At 45.5% G+C, this 25,308-nt stretch overlaps 1 protein-coding gene across 1 annotated transcript in view; it reads right to left on the bottom strand.

The window, feature by feature from the left end:
- The window catches only part of fndc3a (fibronectin type III domain containing 3A), a 138,992-nt gene that overhangs the window by 72,595 nt on the left and 41,089 nt on the right, over window positions 1-25,308 (bottom strand). Inside the window, 5 exon segments of the mRNA XM_064985412.1 lie at window positions 5,129-5,401; window positions 5,606-5,626; window positions 7,776-7,934; window positions 7,937-8,021; window positions 10,515-10,591. Coding sequence (XP_064841484.1) covers window positions 5,129-5,401; window positions 5,606-5,626; window positions 7,776-7,934; window positions 7,937-8,021; window positions 10,515-10,591 — 615 coding nt within the window.

The raw sequence follows: 25,308 nt of genomic DNA, 5'->3' as shown, positions 1-25,308 counted from the left end.
CTACGACTGTGATGTGGTTGTCTCACCTAGCCATCTTAAGATGAAAGCACTAAGTCACTCTGGATAAGAGAGTCTACTAAAATAATTAAAATGACACTAAGCTACAGGACTGTTATGCGAGCACAGACTGGAATATGTTCCGGGATTCCTCCGATGGCATTGAGGAGTACACCACAAATTCAGAACAAATTCTTATTTTCAATGACGGCCTGGGAACAGTGGGTTAACTGCCTGTTCAGGGGCAGAACGACAGATTTGTACCTTGTCAGCTCGGGGGTTTGAACTCGCAACCTTCCGGTTACTAGTCCAACGCTCTAACCACTAGGCTACGCTGCCGCCTCTACACTCTAACCACTAGGCTACCCTGCCGCCCCACAATAAGTAAGTCAATGATGTTGTCCCCACAGTGACCGTACGTACATACCCCAACCAGAAAGCAATGGATTACAGGCAACATCCGCACTGAGTTAAAGGGTAGAGCTGCCACTCTCAAGGAGCAGGACTCTATCCAATCAAATCAAATGTATTTATATAGTCCTTCCTACATCAGCTGATATCTCAAAGTGCTGTACAGAAACCCAGCCTAAAACCCCCAAACAGCAAGCAATGCAGGTGTAGAAGCACGGAAGCCAATCCGGAAGCTTGTAAGAAATCTCGCTTTGCCCTCCGACGAACCATCAAACAGGCAAAGCGTCAATACAGGACTAAGATTGAATCCTACTACACCGGCTCTGACACTCGTCGGATGTGGCTTCAAACTTTTACAAAGGTCAAGTAACACTGAAATACCAACATGTTTCAAGCAGACCACCATAGTCCCTTTGCCCAAGAACACTAAGGTAACCTGCATAAATGACTACTGACCCGTAGCACTCACATCAGTAGTCATTAAGTGCTTTGAAAGGCTGGTCATGGCTCACATCAACACCATTATCCCAGAAACTCTAGACCCACTCCAATTTGCATACCGCCCCAACTGATCCACAGATAATGCAATCTCTATGGCACTCAACAGTGCCCTTTCCAACCTGGACAAAAGGAACACCTACAGCTGAATTCGGAAGTTTACATACACCTTAGCCAAATACATTTAAACTCAGGTTATCACAATTCCTGACATTTAATCAGAGTAGAAATTCCACGTCGAAGCTCAGTTAGGATCACCACTTTATCTTTACAGTGTGAAATGTCAGAATAAATTATAAAATTATTTATTTCAGCTTTTATTTCTTTCATCACATTCCCAGTGGGTCAGAAGTTTACATACATTCAAGTAGTATTTGGTAGCATTGCCTTTACTTTGTTTAACTTGGGTCAAACGTTTCTGGTTGCCTTCCACAAGCTTCCCATAATAAGTTGGGTGAATTTTGGCCCGTTCCTCCTGACAGAGCTGGTGTAACTTTTCTATAGGAATAAGGTCAGGGCTTTGTGATGGCCACTCCAATACCTTGACATTGTTGTCCTTAAGCCATTTTGCCACAACTTTGGAAGTATGCTTGGGGTCATTGTCCATTTGGAAGACCCATTTACGACCAAGCTTTAACTTCCTGACTGATGTCTTGAGATGTTGCTTCAATATATCCACATAATTTTCCCTCATGTTGCCATCTATTTTGTTAAGTGCACCAGTCCCTGCTGCAGAAAAGCACCTCACAACATGATGCTGCCACCCCCATGCTTCACGGTTGGGATGGTGTTCTTCTTGCAAGCCTCCCCCTTTTTCCTCCAAACATAACAATTGTCATTATGGCCAAACAGTTCTATTTTTGTTTCATCAGACCAGAGGACATTTCTCCAAAAAGTACGATCTTTGTCCCCATGTGCAGTTGCAAACCGGTTAGTGGCTTCTTCCTTGCTAAGCAGTCTTTCAGGTTATGTCGATATAGGACTCGTTTAACTGTGGATATAGACACTTTTGTACCCGTTTCCTGCAGCATCTTCACAAGGTCCTTTGCTGTTGTTCTGGGATTGATTTGCACTTTTCGCACCAAAATGTTCATCTCTAGGAGACAGAACGTGTCTCCTTCCTGAGCGGTATGACGGCTGCGTGGTCCCATCGTGCTTATACTTGCGTACTATTGTTTATACAGATGAACATGGTACCTTCAGACGTTTGGAAATTGCTCCCAATGATGAAACAGACTTGGAGGTCTAAAATTTTGTTTCTGAGGTCTTGGCTGATTTCTTTTGATTTTCCCATAATGTCAAGCAATGAGGCAGAGTTTGAAGGTAGGCCTTGAAATACATCCACAGGTACACCTCCAATTGATTCAAATGATGTCAATTAGCCTATCAGAAGCATCTAAAGCCATGACATCATTTTCTGGAATTTAGCAAGCTGTTTTGAAGGCACAGTTAACTTAGTGTATGTAAACTTCTGACCCACTGGAATTGTGATACAGTGAATTATAAGTGAAATAATCTGTCTGTAGACAATTGTTGGAAAAATGACTTGTGTCATGCACAAAGTAGATGTCCTAACCGACTTGCCAAAACTATAGTTTGTTAACAAGAAATGTGGTGTGGTAGAAAAACTAGTTTTAATGACTCCAACCGAAGTGTCCGTGAACTTCCGACTTCAACTGTATATCCAAATCGGACTTAAGTAACCATATTGTGGGCCTGTTACACCACACAAATCATGTAGCATTTGAAGAATATCCACTTTGTTAGATCAGATTTGTTGAATGTGAGCCAATCTGGACAACGGAACGCCTGGACAACGGAACGCCTGGACAACGGAACGCCTGGACAACGGAACGCCTGGACAACGGAACGCCTGGACAACGGAACGCCTGGACAACGGAACGCCTGGACACATGGAACGCCTGGTCAATGGAACGTCTGGTCAATGGAATGTCTGGACAATGGAACGCCTGGACAACGGAACGCCTGGACACATGGAACGCCTGGACAATGGAACGTCTGGTCAATGGAACGTCTGGACAACGGAACGCCTGGACACATGGAACGTCTGGTCAATGGAACGTCTGGACAATGGAACGTCTGGACAATGGAACGCCTGGACAACGGAACGCCTGGACACATGGAACGCCTGGACAATGGACGCCTGGACACATGGAACGCCTGGACAACGGAACGCCTGGACACATGGAACGCCTGGACACATGGAACGCCTGGACACATGGAACGCCTGGACAACGGAACGCCTGGACACATGGAACGCCTGGACAACGGAACGCCTGGACACATGGAACGCCTGGACAACGGAACGCCTGGACACATGGAACGCCTGGACAACGGAACGCCTGGACAGTCTTAGTTTATATAGTATAGTTTTAATAGGGTAAAACCCTGGGGGATCCCAACAGCCGAGTGTTGGTGACCGGTGTCGGTGACCTGGTTCCCGGTGTCGGTGACCTGGTGACCGGTGTCGGTGACCTGGTGACCGGTGTCGGTGACCTGGTGACCGGTGTCGGTGACCTGGTGACCGGTGTCGGTGACCTGGTGACCGGTGTCGGTGACCTGGTGACCGGTGTTGGTGACCTGGTGACCGGTGTTGGTGACCTGGTTCCCGGTGTCGGTGACCTGGTTACTCACTGACACATTGCGTTCGGTTCTGATATAAAAGTAAACGACGCATCAGTTATTCTATTCAATCTAATTAATTATTAATTACGCTACTAATAAATGTATGGTAATACGACAAAAATGCCTGGGGACTCTCATTTCCACCAGAGAGTAACGGTTCATGTGATTGGAGGTTAATTATTTGACCTCTATTTGACATTGTGTTGTTATTTCGCTGAGATGGTTTAATTTAATTTTTTGGCAGTGAAACGAGGCTACTCAGGCGAGAGAAAAAAAAAAAAAAACGTTTTAAAAAAATTACGAATGACATTTTTATTTGGCGTACCCCTGAAGGCTCGTACCCCCAGTTTGGGAATACCTGGTGTAATGGAATGTATATCCTTGTGTGGTTTTGTGGATTTTTTTTTACTTATGCAGGCGTCATAGCCAGTCATAAAATAACACAGTACATATCACAACAGGTCCAAATATACAGTGTATTACACTACCATAAAGGCCTGATTGGTGGAGTGCTGCAGAGATGGTTGTCCTTCTGGAAGGTTCTCCCATCTCCACAGAGGAACTCTGGAGCTTTGTCAGAGTGACCATCGGGTTTTTGGTCACCTCCCTGACCAAGGTCCTTCTCCCCCGATTGCTCAGTTTGTCCAGGCAGCCAGCTCTAGAAGAGTCTTGGTGGTTCCAAACTTCTTCCATTTAAGAACGATGGAGACCACTGTGTTCTTGGGAACCTTCAATGCTGCAGACATGTTTTGGTTCCCTTCCCCAGATCTGTGACTCGACACAATCCTGTCTTTGCTCTGACATTCACTGTCAACTGTGCGACCTTATATAGACAGGTGTGTGCCTTTCCAAATCATGTCTAATCAATTGAATTTACCACAGGTGGACTCCAATCAAGTTGTAGAAACATCTCAAGGATGATCAATGGAAACAGGATGCACCTGAGGTCAATGTTGTGTCTCAAAGCAAAGGGTTTGAATACTTATGTAAATAAGGTATTTGTTTCATATTTGTAATAAATTTGCAAAAATGTCTAAAAACCTATTCGCTTTGTCATTACGGGGTATTGTGTGTAGGTTGATGATGAATTTTTTAAAATCCATTTTAGAATAAGGCTGTAACGTAACACATGTGGAAAAAGTCAAGGGGTCTGAATACTTTCCCGAATGCACTGTTTGTGTCACGACAGCGTTATGACCATACTATGACAGGTTATGACAAGTTATGTCAGCTGTTACGACACAGTATGACCATGTCATAATGTGTTACGGCGCAGGGTGTCAAGGAAAGTGGTACAATTGGGTACTTTTTCCACCACTGCCCCTTCGCCCAGCCCCTTGTCCCAACCCCTTGTCCCAACCCCTACCCCCCTGAGCCCCTACCCAACCCCTACCCCTGACCCAGCCCCTGACCCAGGCCCTACCCCTGACCCAGCCCCTGACCCAGCCCCTGACCCAGCCGCTACCCCTGCCCTTGACCCAGCCCCTGTTCCTGTCCCAGCCCCTGTTCCTGTCCCAGCCCCTGGTCCTCTCCTTCACCTTAAATAGCCACCCCTCGGGCCACTGGCCCTCCTTACCTCCAGGTTCTTTCTCCATTTGCTTGGCGGTGGTGCTGGTCTGTCCCGGTCCCAGTTCAGCCTCCAGCCCCTTCACTCCTCCAACCACCCCATTGTAGATACTGTCCATGGAGGGCGGGCTGCTTCGACTCTTCTGCGGCGAGGGAGGGGGGCTGTCCTTCATCTGACCACCTCCTCCTCCTCCTCTCTCTCCCCCTTGCCGCTCCTTGAGCTTCTTCTGCAGACGCTCGTAGGTCTTGCTGGCCCCCGCGGTTCCGTGTGGGGAATGAGAATCTGCGAGTGAGACCAGACACAGGAATGAGAATCTGCGAGACTGGGAGGAGACCAGCAGGAATGAGAATCTCCGTGAGACCAGGGAATGAGAATCTGCCGAGACTGGGAGGAGACCAGACACACAGGAATGAGAATCTGCTGAGACTGGGAGACCAGACACACAGGAATGAGAATCTGCCGAGACTGGGAGGAGACCAGACACACAGGAATGAGAATCTGCCGAGACTGGGAGGAGTCCAGACACACACAGACACTTAGACATGCAGAACAGGTATGTACAGATACACAGAGACACAGACAGTATTCATACGCCATGACTTACTCCACATTACAGGGTTACAGCCGGAATTTAAACTGGATTAAATTGAGATTTGTCTTGAGTCAATAAGTACACAACCCCTTTTGTTATGTCAAGCCTAAATAAGTTGAGTAAAAAAAATGTGCTAAAACAAATCACATAATAAATTGTATGGACTCTGTGTGCAATAATAATGCTTAATATGATTTTTGTCATGACTACCTCATCTCTGAACACCCCCACAGACAATTATCTCTAAGGTCCCCCAGTCGAGCAGTGAATTTCAAACACAGATTCAACCACAAAGACCAGGGAGGTTTTCCAATGACTCAAAGAAGGGCCCCTATTGGTAGATGGGTAAAAAATAAAGCAGATATTGAATATCCCTTTGAACCTGGTGAAGTTATTAATTACACTTTGGATGGTGTATCAATACACCCAGTCACTACAACGATAAAGACGTCCTTCCTAACTCAGTTGCCGGAGAGGAAGGAAACCGCTCAGGGATTTCACCATGAGGCCAATGGTGACTTTAAAACAGTTAGAGAGTTTAATGGCTGTGATAGGAGGTAACTGAGGATTGATCAACAGCATTGTAGTTACTCCACAATACTAACCTAAATGAGAGTGAAAAGAAGGAAGCCTGAACAGAATACAAAATATTCAACAACAACAGAAATGTGTCCTGAATACAAAGTGTTGTGTTTGGGGCAAATCCAATACAACAAATGACTGAGAATAAGAATGTTGGAGGCCACTAGAACTGGCCGCCCGGCCAAACTGAGGTGACCAAGAATCCGGGAGGAGACCAAGAATCCAATGGTCACTCTGACAGAGCTCTAGTGTTTGTCTATGGAGATGGGAGAACCTTCCAGAAGGACAAGCATCTCTGCAGCACTCCACCAATCAGGCCTTTATGGTAGAGTAACCTGACGGAAGCCACTCCTCAGTAAAAAGGCACATATGACAGCCTGCTTGGAGCCAACAGGCACCTAAAGGACAAAACAAGATGCTCTGGTCTGATGAAACAAAGATTTAATTTTTTGGCGTGAATGCCAAGCGTCACGTCTGGAGGAAACCTGGCACCATCCCCACGTTGAAGCATGGGGTGAAGGTTCACCTTCCAACAGGACAATGACCCAAAGCACACAGCCAAGACAACGCAAGAGTGGCTTCGGGACAAGTCTCTGAATGTCCTTGATTGGCCCAGTCAGAGCCCGGACGTGAACCCGATCAAACATCCCTGGAGAGACCTGAAAATAGCTGTGCAGCGACGCTCCCCATCCAACCTGACAGAGCTTGAGAGGATCTGCAGAGAAGAATGGGAAAAACTCCCAAATGCAGATATGTCAAGATTGTTGCGTCATACCCAAGAAGACTTGAGGCTGTTATCGCTGCCAAAGGTTCTTCAACACTGAGTAAATTGTCTGAATATTAATGTAAATGTTACATTTCATATTTTATTTTATAAATTTGCTAAAATGTCTATAAACCTGTTTTTGCTTTGTCATGATGGGGTACTGTGTGTAAATTGATGAGGAAAAACAATTTAATTCAATTTAGAATAAGACTGCAACGTAACAAAATGTGGGAAAAGTCAAGGGGTCTGAATACTTTCTGAATGCTCTGTATGTAGTGTATACTATGTAGTGTATACTGTATACTATTTAGTGTGTAGCGTATACAATGTAGTGTATACTATGTAGTGTGTAGCTTATACTATGTAGTGCATATCATATAGTGTATAGTGTGTAGTGCATACTATGTAGAGTATACTATGTACTGTGTAGTGCATAGTGTATACTATGTAGTGTACACTATGTAGTGTGTAGTGTATACTATGTAGTGTGTACTATGTAGTGCGTAGTGTACACTGTTTAGTGTATAGGGTATACTACATAGTGTATACTATGTAGTGTGTAGTGTATACTATGTAGTGTATACTATGTACTGTGTAGTGCGTAGTGTATACTATGTAGTGTACACTATGTAGTGTATTCTATGTAGTGTATAGTGTATACTATGTAGTGAATACTATGTAGTGTGTAGTGTATACTATGTAGTGTATATACTCACCCTGCTCTGAGTAAATGTGTGCTGGGTGGTACTGTGGTATATACTGGGAGCTCATGTCTCCCACACCCCCCGCCATGCCTGTGTAGAGGTGGGGTGGGGGGGGCAACATGGCAGGGTGGGGGATGAAGGCGGGCAGGTGGGCGTGGGGTGGAGGAGGGGGTGGTGCAGGGGGGAGTGGCCCCCAGGGTGGAACTCTGGCTGCTGAGGTAAGACCAGAACACGTCGTACTCCATTCTCCTCTATGATCTGATGGATGGAGAGAGCGAGAGAGAGAGCGAGAGAGAGAGCGAGAGAGAGAGCGAGGTAGGGAGAGAGCGAGAGAGAGCGAGGTAGGGGGAGAGCGAGGTAGGGGAGGGCGAGGTAGGGGAGGGCGAGGTAGGGGAGGGCGAGGTAGGGGGAGGGCGGGGAGGTAGGGGGAGGGCGAGGTAGGGGGAGGGGCGAGGAGGGGGAGGGGCGGGGGTAGGGGGAGAGAGGCGAGGTAGGGGGAGAGCGAGAGCGAGAAGAGAGCGGGCGAGAGCGAGAGAGGCGGAGAGAGAGGGGAGAGAGAGAGAGAGAGAGAGGGAGAGAGAGAGAGCGAGAGAGAGCGAGAGAGAGCGAGAGAGAGGGAGGAGAGAGAGAGAGCGAGAGAGAGGGGCGGGAGAGAGAGCGGGGAGAGAGAGCGGGGAGAGAGAGCGGAGAGAGAGGGGAGAGAGAGCGAGAGAGAGGGAGAGGGGAGGGAGAGAGAGCGGGGAGAGGGAGAGAGAGAGAGCGGGGAGAGCGAGGAGGCGGGAGAGAGCGAGAGAGAGCGAGAGAGAGCGGGGAGAGAGGGGCGGGAGAGAGAGGGGAGGGAGAGAGAGCGAGAGAGAGGAGGGAGAGAGCGAGAGTAGGGAGAGAGAGGGGTAGGGAGAGAGAGGGGCAGGGAGAGAGAGAGAAAACAACAATTATTATTGGTCACTTCTGTATATGATCTGAGACAACAGGTTATTAGGGGTTACAAATGTTTGATTGTGTCTGAGGAAGTAGAGTGATTCAGACTTATTAAAGGAGAACCGGTCTGTATAAGCCTCCGCAGAGCCTTCTGGAAGCAGTCATGCCTGTTGTCTTATTTCACATGCTGTTGTGTTACAGCCTGAATTCAAAATGGATTTTTTTTTAAACATGTTTTCCTCGCCCATCAGCACACAATAACCCATAATGACAGTGAAAACGTGTTTAAAAAAAATAAATACATTTTATTCTTGCAATGTCTTGAAAATGAAACACAGAAATCTCATTTACATAAGCAGTCATACACCTGTAGTCAATACATGTTAGAATCAACTTTGGCAGTGATTACAGCGGTGTCTTTCTGGGTAAGTCTCTAAGAGTGATTTCAGCTGTGAGTCTTTCTGGGTAAATCTCTAAGAGCTATGCACACCTGGATTATACAATATGTGTACATTATTCTTGTAAAAATACTTCAAGTGTCTGGTGGAAAGCAGACTAAACCAGGTTTTCCTCTAGGATTTTGCCTGTGCTTCGCCCTTTTCAGTTTATTTTCATCCTAAAAAACTCACGACTTCTTGCCGATGACAAGCATACCCATAACATGATACAGCCACCAACATGCTTGAAAATATGGAGGCAGTTACTCAGTGTTGGATTTGCTCCAAACATTTTCAGGACAAAAATATATAGTTTAATTTTTGCAGTTTTATTTTAGTGCCTTATTGCAAACAGGAAGCATGTTTTTGGAGTATATATATTTGTTCTGTACAGGCTTCCTTCTTTTCACTCTGTCCTTAAGCATTCTGGAGTAACTACACTGTTGTTGAGCCATCCTCAGTTTCCTCCTGTACATGCTCCCGAGTAGCACAGCGGTCTAAGGCACTGCATCTCAGTGAGGAGTCACTAGTCTCTGGTTCGAATTCAGGCTGCATCACATCCGGCCGTGAATGGGAGTCCCATAAGGCAAAGCACAATTGGCCCAGCATCATCCGGGTTTGGCCGGTGTAGGCCGTCATTGTAAATAATAATTTGTCCTCAACTGTCTCGCCAAGTTAAATATCTATTTTTATATAAAAAAATTAAAAAACAGTAACGGTTTTAAAGTCACCATTGGCCTCCTGGTGAAATCCCTGACTAGTTTCCTTCCTCTCTGGCAACTGAGTAAGGAAGGAAGCCTGTATCTTTGTAGTGACTGGGTGTATTGATACACCATCGATAGTGTAATTAATAACTTCACCAGGTTTAAAGGGATATTCAATATCTGCTTTTTTATATATCCCGTTTATGTAATCTACCAATTCACTGCTCGATTGAGGACCTTACAGGTAACTGTACGTGTGAGGTACAGAGATGTTTAAACACTATTATTGGACACAAAGCAAGTTATCGTGTGACTTGTTAAGCAAACTGTTACTGCTGAACTTTAAGCCACAACAAAGGGCTTGAAAACTTAGACTCGAAGACATTTTCAGCTTATTGACTAAAAAAATTATAAAACCCGATTCCACTTCCACAGAGTACTTTGTGTAGGTCAGTGACCCAAAAAAATAATCTATATTTAATACATTTTAAATTCAGGCTGTAATGTAACATAATATAAAAAAGGTCAAGGGGTCAGAGTACTTTCTGAAGGCACTGTACATTACAAAGGTCAAATACAATTTAAATTGTAGGTGTGTGTGTGTCCACGAGACAGGAAGAGAGGGAGCATACCTGTGAAACAGGAAGAGAGGTAGAGAGCATACATGTGAAACAGGAAGAGAGGGGGCATACCTGTGAAACGTATCCAGGAGGCACATATATTGGAGGCACTGAACCATTAGGGGACATCATGGGAACCTGAGCAGGGCCTACAGAGAAAAAGAAACACATCAACAAGGATTAAAACATTTGTGTCATATCTTTACCCCCCACCACCCAGGCAAAAGTTCAAGTTAACTTGAAACAGTGAAGAGGGCAGACGGATTTTGTATTTCATTTTTGTTCAATAACCTCCCATTGGTTCAATAGAGAATTTTCTAACAATCTCAATGTGACCCGCAAGCCTCATCCAACAGTCCAAATGATGCATCACAATGGCAAGTCCACTCAGTCAATATCAGTCTCCTGGAGAGCCTTATCGATGTACATCAGTGCATTTTTCTAAAAAATCAAAGTTTCAAACTGACGCTCTCAGATAAAACTACTACACTGTTGGCGGAACAGACAACTTTACAGGGAGTTCTGAGGAATAACAGCGGTCCTCTGAGGCTGTTATGGATTCATCCCAACTGGCACCGGAATCCTCACGTAAAGGCACTAGCTAGGTAATAGGGAGTCATTTGGGATGCATTGAACCGCAGCTAGCAGAAACTGACAGCTCAGCAGATTGGAAGAGAGGGGGGAGAAAGGGAGAAAGAGGGGAGAAAGAAAGAGAGAGGGGAGAAAAGACGGGAGAATGAAAGAGAAGGTGAGAGGGAGAAAGAGAAGGGGAGAGAGAGAGAGAAGAGAGAGGAAGGGGGAGAGAGAGAGAGGAAAGAAAGGGAGAATGAGAGAAAGAGAGGGGGATAGAGTGGGAGAGAGAGGAAGAAGGAGAGAAAGGGAGAAGAACGAGAGAGAGAGAGAGAGAGGGGGGGAGAAGGGAGAGAGAGAGAGGGGCAGAAGGAGAGAAAGGGAGAAGAACGAGAGAGAGAGAGAGAGAGAGAGGAGGGGGGAGAAAGGAGAGAGAGAGGGGCAGAGAACGAGAGGGGCAGAGAACGAGAGGGGCAGAGAACGAGAGGGGGAGAGAACGAGAGGGGGAGAGAACGAGAGGGGGAGAGAACGAGAGGGGGAGAGAACAAGAGGGGGAGAGAACAAGAGGGGGAGAGAACGAGAGAGGGAGAGAACGAGAGAGGGAGAGAGAGAGAGGGAGAGAGAGAATTGAATTGAGAGAGAGGGAGCATTCTGCCTAGCTGGCACTTTCTTTAACACATTCCTGCACTGTGAACGCAGGAGATAAACATGAGAACGAAAGTCCACCACACACACACACGCAAACACACACACACACACACACACACACACACACGCAAATACACACACTAACCTCCCGACTGTCCTGGCGACAGAGCGTTTCTGTTCATATTGAACGTAGAAGGTAGACGGAGAAAAGACAGGTAAAATAGTTGCCTTTTAGTTAGGCTTAGAGGCCCTCATACAGAGACAGGCTAGTGCTGTGCTATTCTATCCCCGCCCCTCCCCCCACTCCCCTGAGTGGTCAGAATAGGCCCCTCCTACCAGTTGTGGAAGTACACATCAGCAGTCAGGACAAAGAACACTTCCCTGTTATGTCTCCTAATCTTTTGAATGGGCTTGACGATGACATCATCAAATTCATGAAAACAATGGTAATTTCAGGGATACAGTCGCTGGTGGTAGTCTACACACCACCTGTGCAGTCTTCACACGTTGCCACATTAAATTTACGTTTGATTATTTTTCCTATCGATCTATCGAAAAACTTAGTCCACATTTTGAAAAGGTCAAAGAAAATTTATATAAATCATCCAAATTAGATTTCTAATTAAATTAGAAATGAAACATTAAAAGGAGGATGTTTTGATAATAACTTAATACTTGGTGGAAGCAACCAGGCATCAGAGCGGTTCGTCTTTTTGAATACGATTCTACCAACCTTACACAACTGTTCCAGCAAAAAACACTGAGTGGACAAAACATTAAGAACACCTGTTATTTCCATGACATACACTGAGTGGACAAAACATTAAGAACACCTGTTATTTCCATGACATACACTGAGTGGACAAAACATTAAGAACACCTGTTATTTCCATGACATACACTGAGTGGACAAAACATTAATTTCCATGACATGATGCTGTTATTTCATGACTATCAAGAAACAGTTTCATGACATGACAGTGGTGGACAAAACATTAAGGGAGTGGACAAAACATTAAGAACACCTGTTATTTCCATGACATACACTGAGTGGACAAAACATTAAGAACAGTTATTTCCATGTGGAGGTTATTTCCTGACATATGAGTGGACAAAACATTAAGAACATGTTATTTCCAACATACACTGAGTGGACAAAACATTAAGAACACCTGTTATTTCCATGACATACACTGAGTGGACAAAACATTACCTGACATACAGAGTGCTGTTATCAGCAGCAATGTTCCAACATACACTAGTGGGCCTTCCCAGAACCTGAGTGACTATCAAGAGTCTGGCTTAGTGGGGGAGCAGCAATGTTCCAACATCTAGTGGAAAGCCTTCCCAGAAGAGTGGAGGCTGTTATAGCAGCAATGTTCCAACATCTAGTGGGAAGCCTTCCCAGAAGAGTGGAGGCTGTTATAGCAGCAATGTTCCAACATCTAGTGGAAAGCCTTCCCAGAAGAGTGGAGGCTGTTATAGCAGCAATGTTCCAACATCTAACTGAAAAGTCCCAGAAGAGTGGACTGTTATAGCAGCAATGTTCCAACATCTAGTGGGAAGCCTTCCCAGAAGAGTGGAGGCTGTTATAGCAATGTTCCAACATCTAGTGGAAAGCCTTCCCAGAAGAGTGGAGGCTGTTATAGCAGCAATGTTCCAACATCTAGTGGAACGCCTTCCCAGAAGAGTGGAGGCTGTTATAGCAGCAATGTTCCAACATCTAGTGGGAAGCCTTCCCAGAAGAGTGGAGGCTGTTATAGCAGCAATGTTCCAACATCTAGTGGGAAGTCTTCCCAGAAGAGTGGAGGCTGTTATAGCAGCACGGGGGGGGGGGGACCAACTCCATATTAATACCCATGGCAGCAGGTGTCCGCATACATTTGGTCATGTAGCATAATGTTGAAATGTCGATATCACTGGTGTCTTGTGTAACCTACCTGCAGCTGGCAAAATTATTTAATAAATAGCCTATAACTTCATTTTATTGCTGTTGTAGCCTTGTGTTATTATGCAGTTATTAATGGCCATGTTTAATTAATGAAAATGGGAAGTTATCAATTGTGAACATGGTCACGGTTCAATCGCAATTGCCGGATCAGCTGTTATTAGAATGCATTAGACAGGCTACAGGTTTTTATTTAGGTTTTTAAATCACTGGCTGTTGTTTACAAGCAATATACCTATTCAGTTCATATCCATATTATTAATATTTGATTCAGTGATTGAAATTACAACCCAATCCTCAATAGCCTATTTCACCACGGCAACAGAAGAACTTCTTCCCTCAAATGAGTTTGTCAATTTGAACTCGGCAAGCTGCTAAATCATTCCTTTTACTACTTGCCTGGGTTACTGTAGGCTATCTGATGTAGACCTATCAGGCTATAGGTCACCTGCATGTAGCTAACCAAACCATGGCAAGGTTGAATTACAATCAGAGACCCAGATTTTAGTCAGTTGGACTGGCCTATGCCTATTGAAATGACAATCAATCTAATCTCACATATTATTTATAGCAACCAGAAAAAAAAAAAAAGGTCTGTAGTAATAACATCACTAATTGCCAGTCAAATTTAAAAAATTGCCATTTATTTTAAAAAGTTCATCATCAAGAAAATTGTTTCTTGCACAGAGAATTTGAGATTCTCTGTCATTCCTTAAACTCTCCTGTCAGATGTAGCTATAGTTATGCACATGCAGATAAGGGATATATGTACAATTATAAACTACGTGGTTTGAGGCCAGAATGATGATTAACTGAAGGCTGTGGTATATCAGACTGTATCGCACAAGTATGACAAAAAGAAAAAAAAACTTTTACTGTTCTAATTACTTCGGTAACCAGTTTGCGGCATATTTAAATTCCTTTAATTCACATTAGAGCTCAATAATTATTGTTTTAAATGGAAAACCATATTTTGCTTGTTACGTTGATATTCCTACTTAATTTGCTCGATAAAGTTAAGGGAAAAGGGTATACTGACTAAATGAGGCGACTCATGCTGTGAATTATTATTTTATTATTTATTTTTTTGGGGGGGGCGGGTTTTCATGCCTTGTGGGTGGGTTTTGAGTGGTCATTTTTGCTAGACCTGGCAACCGTGTGTCTGTGAGATTGAGTCTGACTAGTAGAAACGTCATCTTCTCTTCCCTAGCAGATGAAACTCAAACATTGAAAAACAACCATGCAACAATTTCAAAGACTTTACTGAGTTACAGTTCATAGAAGGAAATCAGTTAAATTTAATAATTAATTAATTAGAGTTCAGCCATGAGTGGGCCTGGCCCACCCACTTGGGTGCCAGGTCCACCCACTGTGGAGCAAGGCCCAGCCCCCCAGTTCTTTTGACTCCGATCAGATACCAGCTATGAAACAAAACTGCAAAAAGATCCCTTTGAAAACAGCTTCCGCTGGTCTGTGGTTGTGAGGCCGGTTGGATGTAATGCCAAATTCTCATTCAAAAAAAAGTTGGAGGCGGCTTACGGTAGAGAAATGATGAACATTAAATTATCTGGCAACAGCTCTGGTGGATATTCCTGCAGTCAGCACGCCGGTAGCACTCTCCCTCAAAACTTGAGACATCTGTGTTGTGTGACCAAACTGCACATTTTAGAGTGGGCTTTTATTGTCCCCAGCACAAGGTGCACATGTGTAATGATCATGCTTCTTGATAGGCTACACATGTCCGGTGGATGGATTATCTTGGCAAAGGAGAAATACTCAATAACAGGGTTTTCAACTAATTTGTGCTCCACATTTGAGAGAAATACGCTTTTGTGCGCTTGGAAAAAATGTTTTGCGTTGATATTTTTGTTCAGTATAAATAACCAAAACACACAAGGGCAAAGTCTCACTTCTATAGATTTCCGTTTCAAGTCATTTAGACCAACTTGTATGTCTGTGCTTCTAAAAATGAACCTTTCAAAATCATCTCTTCACGTGCAACACAGCCTCCAGCCAGGCAGTGTTGCAGCGCGAGGCGGGATAGGCAATATAGGATTTGTAGTTCTTTTGACTTTGGGCGATCATTTTACCAGCTATGAAACAAAACTGCAAAAATACTTTGAAAACAGCTTCCGCTGCATTTATTTGACTATAAATGAGGTCATAGTGGAATATGCATGCTGGCACTGCGGAGCCCTGAACACCCAACAACGTCGCTGAGAAACAGAGTCAACCATCCCTGTGGAAAGCCAAAAATCTACCCTTATTTGGCAGGTGATCATTTTAGGCCCTTATTGGAGTCAACATGGGCCAGCATCCCTGTGGAACGCTTATTGGAGTCAACAGCATCCCTGTGGAACGCTTATTGGAGTCAACAGCATCCCTGTGGAACGCTTATTGGAGTCAACAGCATCCCTGTGGAACGCTTATTGGAGTCAACAGCATCCCTGTGGAACGCTTATTGGAGTCAACAGCATCCCTGTGGAACGCTCATTGGAGTCAACAGCATCCCTGTGGAACGCTCATTGGAGTCAACAGCATCCCTGTGGAGTCAACAGCATCCCTGTGGAACGCTTATTGGAGTCAACACCATCCCTGTGGAACGCTCATTGGAGTCAACAGCATCCCTGTGGAACGCTCATTGGAGTCAACAGCATCCCTGTGGAACGGTTTCGACGCCTTGTAGAGTCCCTGCCCTGAGGGGGATAGGATGAAAGGGATGCAACTCAATATTAGGAAGGTGTTTTTAAATGTTTGGTATACTCCGTGTTTATCCCATTGCTCAAACTCAGTCCATTTGTTTAGGAATCATTGATAAACAGCAATATTCAAAACCTTGTCTCTGATTTTTATTTTTTTTTTTTTTAAAGCAGATTTAAGTCAGGGTGTAGACTGGACAATTCAGAAACAAGTCAATTCCTCTTGGGGAAGCAATTCTGGTGTGTCTTTGCATTTAAAAAAATGTGCGCAATTGTCCCGCAGAACTCTTCCCCAGCGTAAGGTTGTATATAAAGTTATATTTGTGTTTGTGGATGAAATTACCTCTTCCAGATAACTTTGATTAGGTTCCCCCACCCCCCACTGAAGACTATTCAAAAAGCCTACAATAACTCAAAAACAACAACGCTACTTCCTGGAAAATCACTTAAACACTGTGGAAGACAATTCGCTTCTGCCCCCTACAGCCCAACACAAACACTACAGGCCCAGCACAGCAGCTGTTCACTGAACGGTGTTACATCACAAATTGTAAAAAGGTAAATCACCTAGTTTGTGTCAACTCACTATGTCAACATGGGGTAAATCACCTAGTTAGTACATCTCCACTATGTCAACATGGGGTAAATCACCTAGTTAGTACATCACCACTATGTCAACATGGGGTAAATCACCTAGTTAGTGTCGACTCACTATGTCAACATGGGGTAAATCACCTAGTTAGTACATCACCACTATGTCAACATGGGGTAAATCACCTAGTTAGTACATCACCACTATGTCAACATGGGGTAAATCACCTAGTTAGTACATCACCACTATGTCAACATGGGGTAAATCACCTAGTTAGTACATCACCACTATGTCAACATGGGGTAAATCACCTAGTTAGTACATCACCACTATGTCAACATGGGGTAAATCACCTAGTTAGTACATCACCACTATGTCAACATGGGGTAAATCACCTAGTTAGTACATCACCACTATGTCAACATGGGGTAAATCACCTAGTTAGTACATCACCACTATGTCAACATGGGGTAAATCACCTAGTTAGTGTCGACTCACTATGTCAACATGGGGTAAATCACCTAGTTAGTACATCACCACTATGTCAACATGGGGTAAATCACCTAGTTAGTACATCACCACTATGTCAACATGGGGTAAATCACCTAGTTAGTACATCACCACTATGTCAACATGGGGTAAATCACCTAGTTAGTACATCATCACTATCTCAACATGGGGTAAATCACCTAGTTAGTACATCACCACTATGTCAACATGGGGTAAATCACCTAGTTAGTACATCACCACTATGTCAACATGGGGTAAATCACCTAGTTAGTACATCATCACTATGTCAACATGGGGTAAATCACCTAGTTAGTACATCACCACTATGTCAACATGGGGTAAATCACCTAGTTAGTACATCACCACTATGTCAACATGGGGTAAATCACCTAGTTAGTACATCACCACTATGTCAACATGGGGTAAATCACCTAGTTAGTACATCACCACTATGTCAACATGGGGTAAATCACCTAGTTAGTACATCACCACTATGTCAACATGGGGTAAATCACCTAGTTAGTACATCACCACTATGTCAACATGGGGTAAATCACCTAGTTAGTACATCACCACTATGTCAACATGGGGTAAATCACCTAGTTAGTGTAGACTCACTATGTCAACATGGGGTAAATCACCTAGTTAGTACATCACCACTATGTCAACATGGGGTAAATCACCTAGTTAGTACATCACCACTATGTCAACATGGGGTAAATCACCTAGTTAGTACATCACCACTATGTCAACATGGGGTAAATCACCTAGTTAGTACATCACCACTATGTCAACATGGGGTAAATCACCTAGTTAGTGTAGACTCACTATGTCAACATGGGGTAAATCACCTAGTTAGTACATCACCACTATGTCAACATGGGGTAAATCACCTAGTTAGTACATCACCACTATGTCAACATGGGGTAAATCACCTAGTTAGTACATCATCACTATGTCAACATGGGGTAAATCACCTAGTTAGTACATCACCACTATGTCAACATGGGGTAAATCACCTAGTTAGTGTCGACTCACTATGTCAACATGGGGTAAATCACCTAGTTAGTACATCACCACTATGTCAACATGGGGTAAATCACCTAGTTAGTACATCATCACTATGTCAACATGGGGTAAATCACCTAGTTAGTACATCACCACTATGTCAACATGGGGTAAATCACCTAGTTAGTACATCACCACTATGTCAACATGGGGTAAATCACCTAGTTAGTACATCATCACTATGTCAACATGGGGTAAATCACCTAGTTAGTACATCACCACTATGTCAACATGGGGTAAATCACCTGATGATCCAGGACGGAGTAGCAGTAGCAGAGAACACTACAGTTGCTCGATATCCTGTTGGGTTTCCATGGAGAGGACAGATGACAGGGTCACAGTCACACTAACCAGGGACACACACACAGCTGGGTCACTCTACCCTATAAGCACATCTGAATGAAAACAGCCCTGTCTCCTCTATCTACCACTGCAGTATGTGCACAAAAGGATAGGATTGAAGTAAGCTCCATTTGTGGAATTTGTAATAGGCTAAAGGCTAAATGGTATATTGACTTTGTAAGAAATTCCATAAAATGTTTCATAAAAAATTATGATTATTTTAAACATCTACACAACGTGACCAAAAGTAAGATTAGGCCTGGCTCGCAGTCGGCGTTCCAATTCATCCCAAAAATGTTCGATGGGATTGAGGTCAGGGCTCTGAGCAGGCTAGTCAAGTTCTTCCACAAAGATCTTGACAAACCAATTCTGTATGGGCCTCGCTTTGTGCACGGGGGCATTGTCATGCTGAAACAGGGAAGGGCCTTCCCCAAACTGTTCCCACAAAGTTGGAAGCACGTAATCATCTAGAATGTTATTGTATGCTGTAGCGTTAAGATTTCCCTTGACTGGAACTAAATGGGCCCGAACCATGAAAAATAGACCCAGACCGTTATTCCTCCTCCACCAAACTTTACAGTTGACACTACGCATTCGTGCAGGTAGCGTTCTCCTGGCATCCGCCAAACCCAGATTAGTCCGTCGGACTGTCAGATGGTGAAGCTTGATTCATCACTCCAGAGAACGCGTTTCCACTGCTCTGGAGTTCAATGGAGGCGAGCTTTACACCCATCCAGCCGACGCTTGGCATCAAGCATGGTAATCTTAAGCTTGTGTGCGGCTGCTCGGCCATGGAAAACCATTTCATGAAGCCTGCTGACATTGCGTCCAGAGGCAGTTTGGAACTCGGAGTGAGTGTTGCAACTGAGGACAGACGATTTTATACACATTGATGGAACAGTAATGGAGAAAGTGGAAAGTTTTAAGTTCCTTGGCGTACACATCACGGACAAACTGAAATGGTCCACCCACACAGACAGCATGGTGAAGACAACGCAACAGGGCCTCTTCAACCTCAGAAGGCTGATTAAATTTTGCTTGTCACCTAAAACCCTCACAAACCTTTACAGATGCACAATCGAGGGCATCCTGTCGGGCTGTATCACCGCCTGGTACGGCAACTGCACCGTCCTCAACCGCAGGGCTCTCCAGAGGGTAGTGATGTCTGCACAACGCATCACTGAGGGAAAACTACCTCCCCTCCACAACACCCAATGTCACAGGAAAGCCAAAAAGATCATCAAGGACAACAACCACCCAAGCCACTGTCTGTTCACTCCACTATCATCCAGAAGGCGAGGTCAGTACAGATGCATCAAAGCTGGGAATGAGAGACTGAAAAACAGCTTCTATCTCAAGGCCATCAGACTGTTAAAGAGCCGCCACTAACACAGAGGCTGCTGCCTACAGACTCAAATCATTGACCACTTAAATAAATGGATGTAATAAATGTATCACTAGTCACTTTAAACAATGCCACTTTATATAATGTTTTCATACCCTACATTACTCATCTCATATGTATATACTGCATTTTAAACCATCTATGCCACACAGCCATCGCTCATCCATATATCTTTATGTACATATTCTTATTCCATCCCCTCACATTGAGTGTATTAGGTAGCTGTTGGGGTATTGTTAGATTACTTGTTAGATATTACTGCATGGTCGGAACTAGAAGCACAAGCATTTCGCTACACTCACATTAACATCTGCATGTGACCAATAAAATTTGATTGTTTTACATGCCATGTGCCCCATCACTCGCCACTCCCGTTCTGTGAGCTAGTGTGGTCTACCACTCCACGGCTGAGCCGTTGTTGCTCCTAGACGTGTCCACCTCACAATAACAGCACTTACAGTTGAACGTGGCAGCTCTTAGCAGGGCAGACATTTGACAAACTGACTTGTTGGAAAGGTGGCATCCTATGACGGTAGCACATTGAATGTCACTGAGCTCTTCAGTTCGGGCCATTCTACTACCAATATGGAGATTGAATGGCTGTGTTCTCGATTCTATACACTATCGACAATGGGGGTGGCTGAAATAGCCGAATCCACTCATTTGAAGGTGTGTCCAAATATTTTTGTATATATAATGTATTTAGATAATCAAAGACCCATTGGCTAGACTGAGGAAATAGTCTAACTGATGAGCTCCCTGTGAGTCACTCATTATTCCAACTGTAGAAGAAAAGGTTGTATAACAGACAAAGAAAATAGGGAGAGGCATCATCCTCAGGGAGCTAACAGGGAGCATCCCTCTACCTCATCGTCTCCTTTAATTGTCTTCTCCTGTCCTCTTCCCTCATCTCCTACTCTGCCATACAGACTCTCTCCACACAGACAGCCATTGATTTTCAGATGAAAGATTATCATGTTGTAAGGAAGGCAGAAGAGCACACCCTGCCTTCAACCATCGACTCCTGCTTTGAGATAAACAGATAACGTTTGTCGTCACGTCAGCTCGCCACAGCCTCAACTGCAGACCTTACTGATGGAGGGGGGGGAGAGCTTCCTTCACTGTAGTTAGCAGTGCCACAGCAGAGCAACAGGCTAGTAGCTAGCTTAGCTGGTGATGAGAGGAGATTGGGGTGCTAGCCTATAGTATAGCAGCTAGCCTATATAATCAGTATAATTCCCTAGTCCTGGCTGCCAATCGCTGTGCTCCGAAGCACCTCTCACGCCTTCACTGATCAGAAGGAAGCGCAGCTGCCAGTGACCGAACGGGAAGCGTCCTTCGTAACGCAGCAATGCGCACACAGTAGTAGGCTAAAGGCGAGAGAAGAGTTCAAGGTTCAACAACTAGCATTGGTTGCTAATATGACTAGGATTGTATTTTTGGCTGCTGGACAACGGAATAAAGTTGATTTGAAAACCAATATAACATGAGAAATACTGATTTTGTAAACAGTGTTCATAAAATAATCCCCTTATAACATTCCTATGGTCGGAATTTGGCTCGGCTACTTTGAAACACGGCAAGACATGTCTCTTGAAATTGTTTATACCGGTTGCAAGACCCACTGGTTGATGCTTATTGATAAAAAACCCTCTTCGGCCTCACTCCCCCCTATCTGAGATATCTACTGCAGCCCTCATCCTCCACATACAACACCCATTCTGCCAGTCACATTCAGTTAAAGGTCCCTAAAGCACACACATCCCTGGGTCTCTACTCTTTTCAGTTCGCTGCAGCTAGCGACTGGTACGAGCTGCAACAAACACTCAAACTGGACAATTTTATCTCCAATCTCGTTATTCAAAGACTCAATCATGGAGACTCTTACTGACAGTTGTGGTTGCTTTGCGTGATGTGTTGCTGTCTCTACCTTCTTGCCCTTTGTGCTGTTGCCTGTGCCCAATACTGTTTGTACATTCTACCATGTTGCCCAATAATGTTCGTACCCTGGGTTGCTGCCACGTTGCCGTCGTGTTGTGTTGCTAACATGCTATTTTGTTGTCTCTCTCGTCGTGATGTGTGTTTTGTCCGATATTTTTAATCCCAGGCCTCCGTCCCCGCAGGAGACCTTTTGTTAGGCTTTCATTGTAAATAAGAATTTGTTCTTAAACTGACTTCCTAGTTAAATAAAAAAGAAATGTTTATGGTTAAATAGTTTCAAAATATTGACTGCCTCCGCTGAGATTGCTTGGTGGGTGATGTTGCGGTGCGCAACAGGCCTTTCTGTCCTATCGGAACACAGCGAGCCACGAGTATGTCGACAGAATCACGTTTTTGGATGTTAATATTAAACCTATTCACACGCGAGTTCCAACATATGTGTCACGGTCGGCCACAGCGATGTCAGAATGCACATGTGATAATTACGCAACAGAACAGTTAACCCGCGCTGCCCTGAAACCACGACACGCTGCCTGCCCATTATCTATAGGCTATGTTTCAACTTACTTTCTAACAACTTTCATTTTCGAACAGTTTGAATTGAGGTGCGTACCGCCTCATTAATTCACATATACTTTAAGTAACACATTCATTCCACTGTGGTCCAACCACCAGGCTACCCGCCTCCTCCTCCAACCACCAGGCTACCCGCCTCCCCTCCAACCACCAGGCTACCCGCCTCCCCTCCAACCACTAGGCTACCCGCCTCCCCTCCAACCACTAGGCTACCCGCCTCCCCTCCAACCCGCCTCCTCCAACCACCAGGCTACCCGCCTCCCCTCCAACCACCAGGCTACCCGCCTCCCCTCCAACCACCAGGCTACCCGCCTCCCCTCCAACCACCAGGCTACCCGCCTCCTCCAACCACTAGGCTACCCGCCTCCTCCAACCACTAGGCTACCCGCCTCCTCCAACCACTAGGCTACCTGCCTCCTCCAACCACTAGGCTACCCGCCTCCTCCAACCACTAGGCTACCCGCCTCCTCCAACCACCAGGCTACCCGCCTCCTCCAACCACCAGGCTACCCGCCTCCCTTCCAACCACCAGGCTACCCGCCTCCTCCAACCACCAGGCTACCCGCCTCTTCCAACCACCAGGCTACCTGCCTCCTCCAACTGTTTAAGGCTACCTCCCTCCTCCAACCACTGTGTCCCGCTCAGTCGGTAGAGCATGGCGCCAACGCCAATACCGTGGCTACCCGATTCCCCGCTGGGGCCACCCATATCCAACCAAAGTAGCTGGCCCCAGCCGACTTGTAGTACCCGCCTCCCCTCCATACCACTTTGGACAAAAGCGTCTGCTAAATGGGATATATTATATTATTTTATTATTACCCGCCTCCTCCAACCACTAGGCTACTTGCCTCCTCCAACCACTAGGCTACCTGCCTCCTCCAACCACTAGGCTACTTATTGTTATGTTATTATGTTACTTTATTTAAAAAACATATTTCCATAACTCTTCTTGAACTGCATTGCTGTTTAAGGGCTTGTCACGACAGCATGTCACGGTAAAGTCTCTACGTTGTATTTGGTGCATGTGACTAATAAAGTTTGATTTGAGTATGGGAGCCGAACCAAACCAGCTGAACTGAAGCACATGAGAGAGCGCGAGAGAGACACACAGTGAGGGGGGTGTAGTGTAGAGAGGGAGTGAGAATGGGAAAAAAACACCTACTCTTTTACATCAGACTGACGCACGACTGCTACCAGGAATCAGATACAAAGAGCCACCTCCCTCCATCCATCCATCTCCTCTCTTTCTCTCCCGCCATCCAACTCCACTCATCCTTCCCCACCCTCTCTCCCTCCCTCCCCTTTCTCTCTCCAGCCCCTCGCTCTCCCTCCCTCCAGCCCCTCTCCCTCCCTCCCTCCAGCCCCTCTCCCTCCCTCCAGCCCCTCGCTCTCCCTCCCTCCCCTCGCTCTCCCTCCCCTCGCTCTCCCTCTCTCCAGCCCCTCGCTCTCCAGCCCCCCCTCCAGCCGATCGCTCTCCCTCTCTCTCTTCCAGCCCCTCGCTCTCCCTCCCTCCAGCCCCTCTCCCTCCCTCCCTCCAGCCCCCTCTCCCTCTCTCTCTTCCAGCCCCTCGCTCTACAGCCCCTCCCTCCCTCCAGCCCCCTCCCTCCCTCCAGCCCCCTCCCTCCCTCCACCCCCTCCCATCTCCATCCAGCCATCTATTCCAGTCTCTATCCCCCCCGCCCTCTCTCCCTCCACCCCTCTCCCTGCCCCTGAGGAAAACCAGCATTTCCAGCCATTCCACTGAAGCCCAAGAGAAGGAATAACCTAGAGCCCCCTCTCATCTGTATAGCAACAGTTCCTATTGCAGCTCCATTAGGCCTCCTGGACATTCACAGTGGCAGGTAGTCTAGTGGTTAGAGTGTAGAGGAGGTAGGTAGCCTAGTGGTTAGAGTGTAGAGGAGGTAGGTAGCCTAGTGGTTAGAGTGTAGAGGAGGTAGGTAGCCTAGTGGTTAGAGTGTAGAGGAGGTAGGTAGCCTAGTGGTTAGAGTGTAGAGGAGGCAGGTAGCCTAGTGGTTAGAGGAGACAGGTAGCCTAGTGGTTAGAGAGGAGACAGGTAGCCTAGTGGTTAGAGGAGACAGGTAGCCTAGTGGTTAGAGGAGACAGGTAGCCTAGTGGTTAGAGGAGACAGGTAGCCTAGTGGTTAGAGGAGACAGGTAGCCTAGTGGTTAGAGGAGACAGGTAGCCTAGTGGTTAGAGTGTAGAGGAGGTAGGTAGTCTAGCGGTTAGAGTGTCGAGGAGGCAGGTACAGCCTGCTCTGACTGGGCTGTGGTACGAGTCAGAGACAGAGAGACGGTGTACAAGATTAATTGAGGCAGAGAGGCAAGGGAGAGGCGAGTAGTCGAGGTAGAGACGTGAAGGGAGAGAGGTAGAGAACGAGAGGAGCAGAGAAGTCCTGGCCAGAGGACTCAGGTTAATAATGCCACTGACAGTAAGGGCTGGGGTCCGGATTAACAGAGAGGAGTAGCGAGAGAGAGAGAGAGAGAGAAGAGAGCGAGACGGTAATAACACACAGGGGGACCAATTTGTTAATCCGGTTATAAGATTTAAGAACGTGGAGATTCTAATTC

Source organism: Oncorhynchus masou, chromosome 13 (genome assembly GCF_036934945.1).
Source record: "Oncorhynchus masou masou isolate Uvic2021 chromosome 13, UVic_Omas_1.1, whole genome shotgun sequence".
NCBI classification, from domain to species: domain Eukaryota; kingdom Metazoa; phylum Chordata; class Actinopteri; order Salmoniformes; family Salmonidae; genus Oncorhynchus; species Oncorhynchus masou.
Note: the sequence above shows the minus strand (reverse complement) of the source record. Positions and strands in the feature narration are given on the sequence as shown.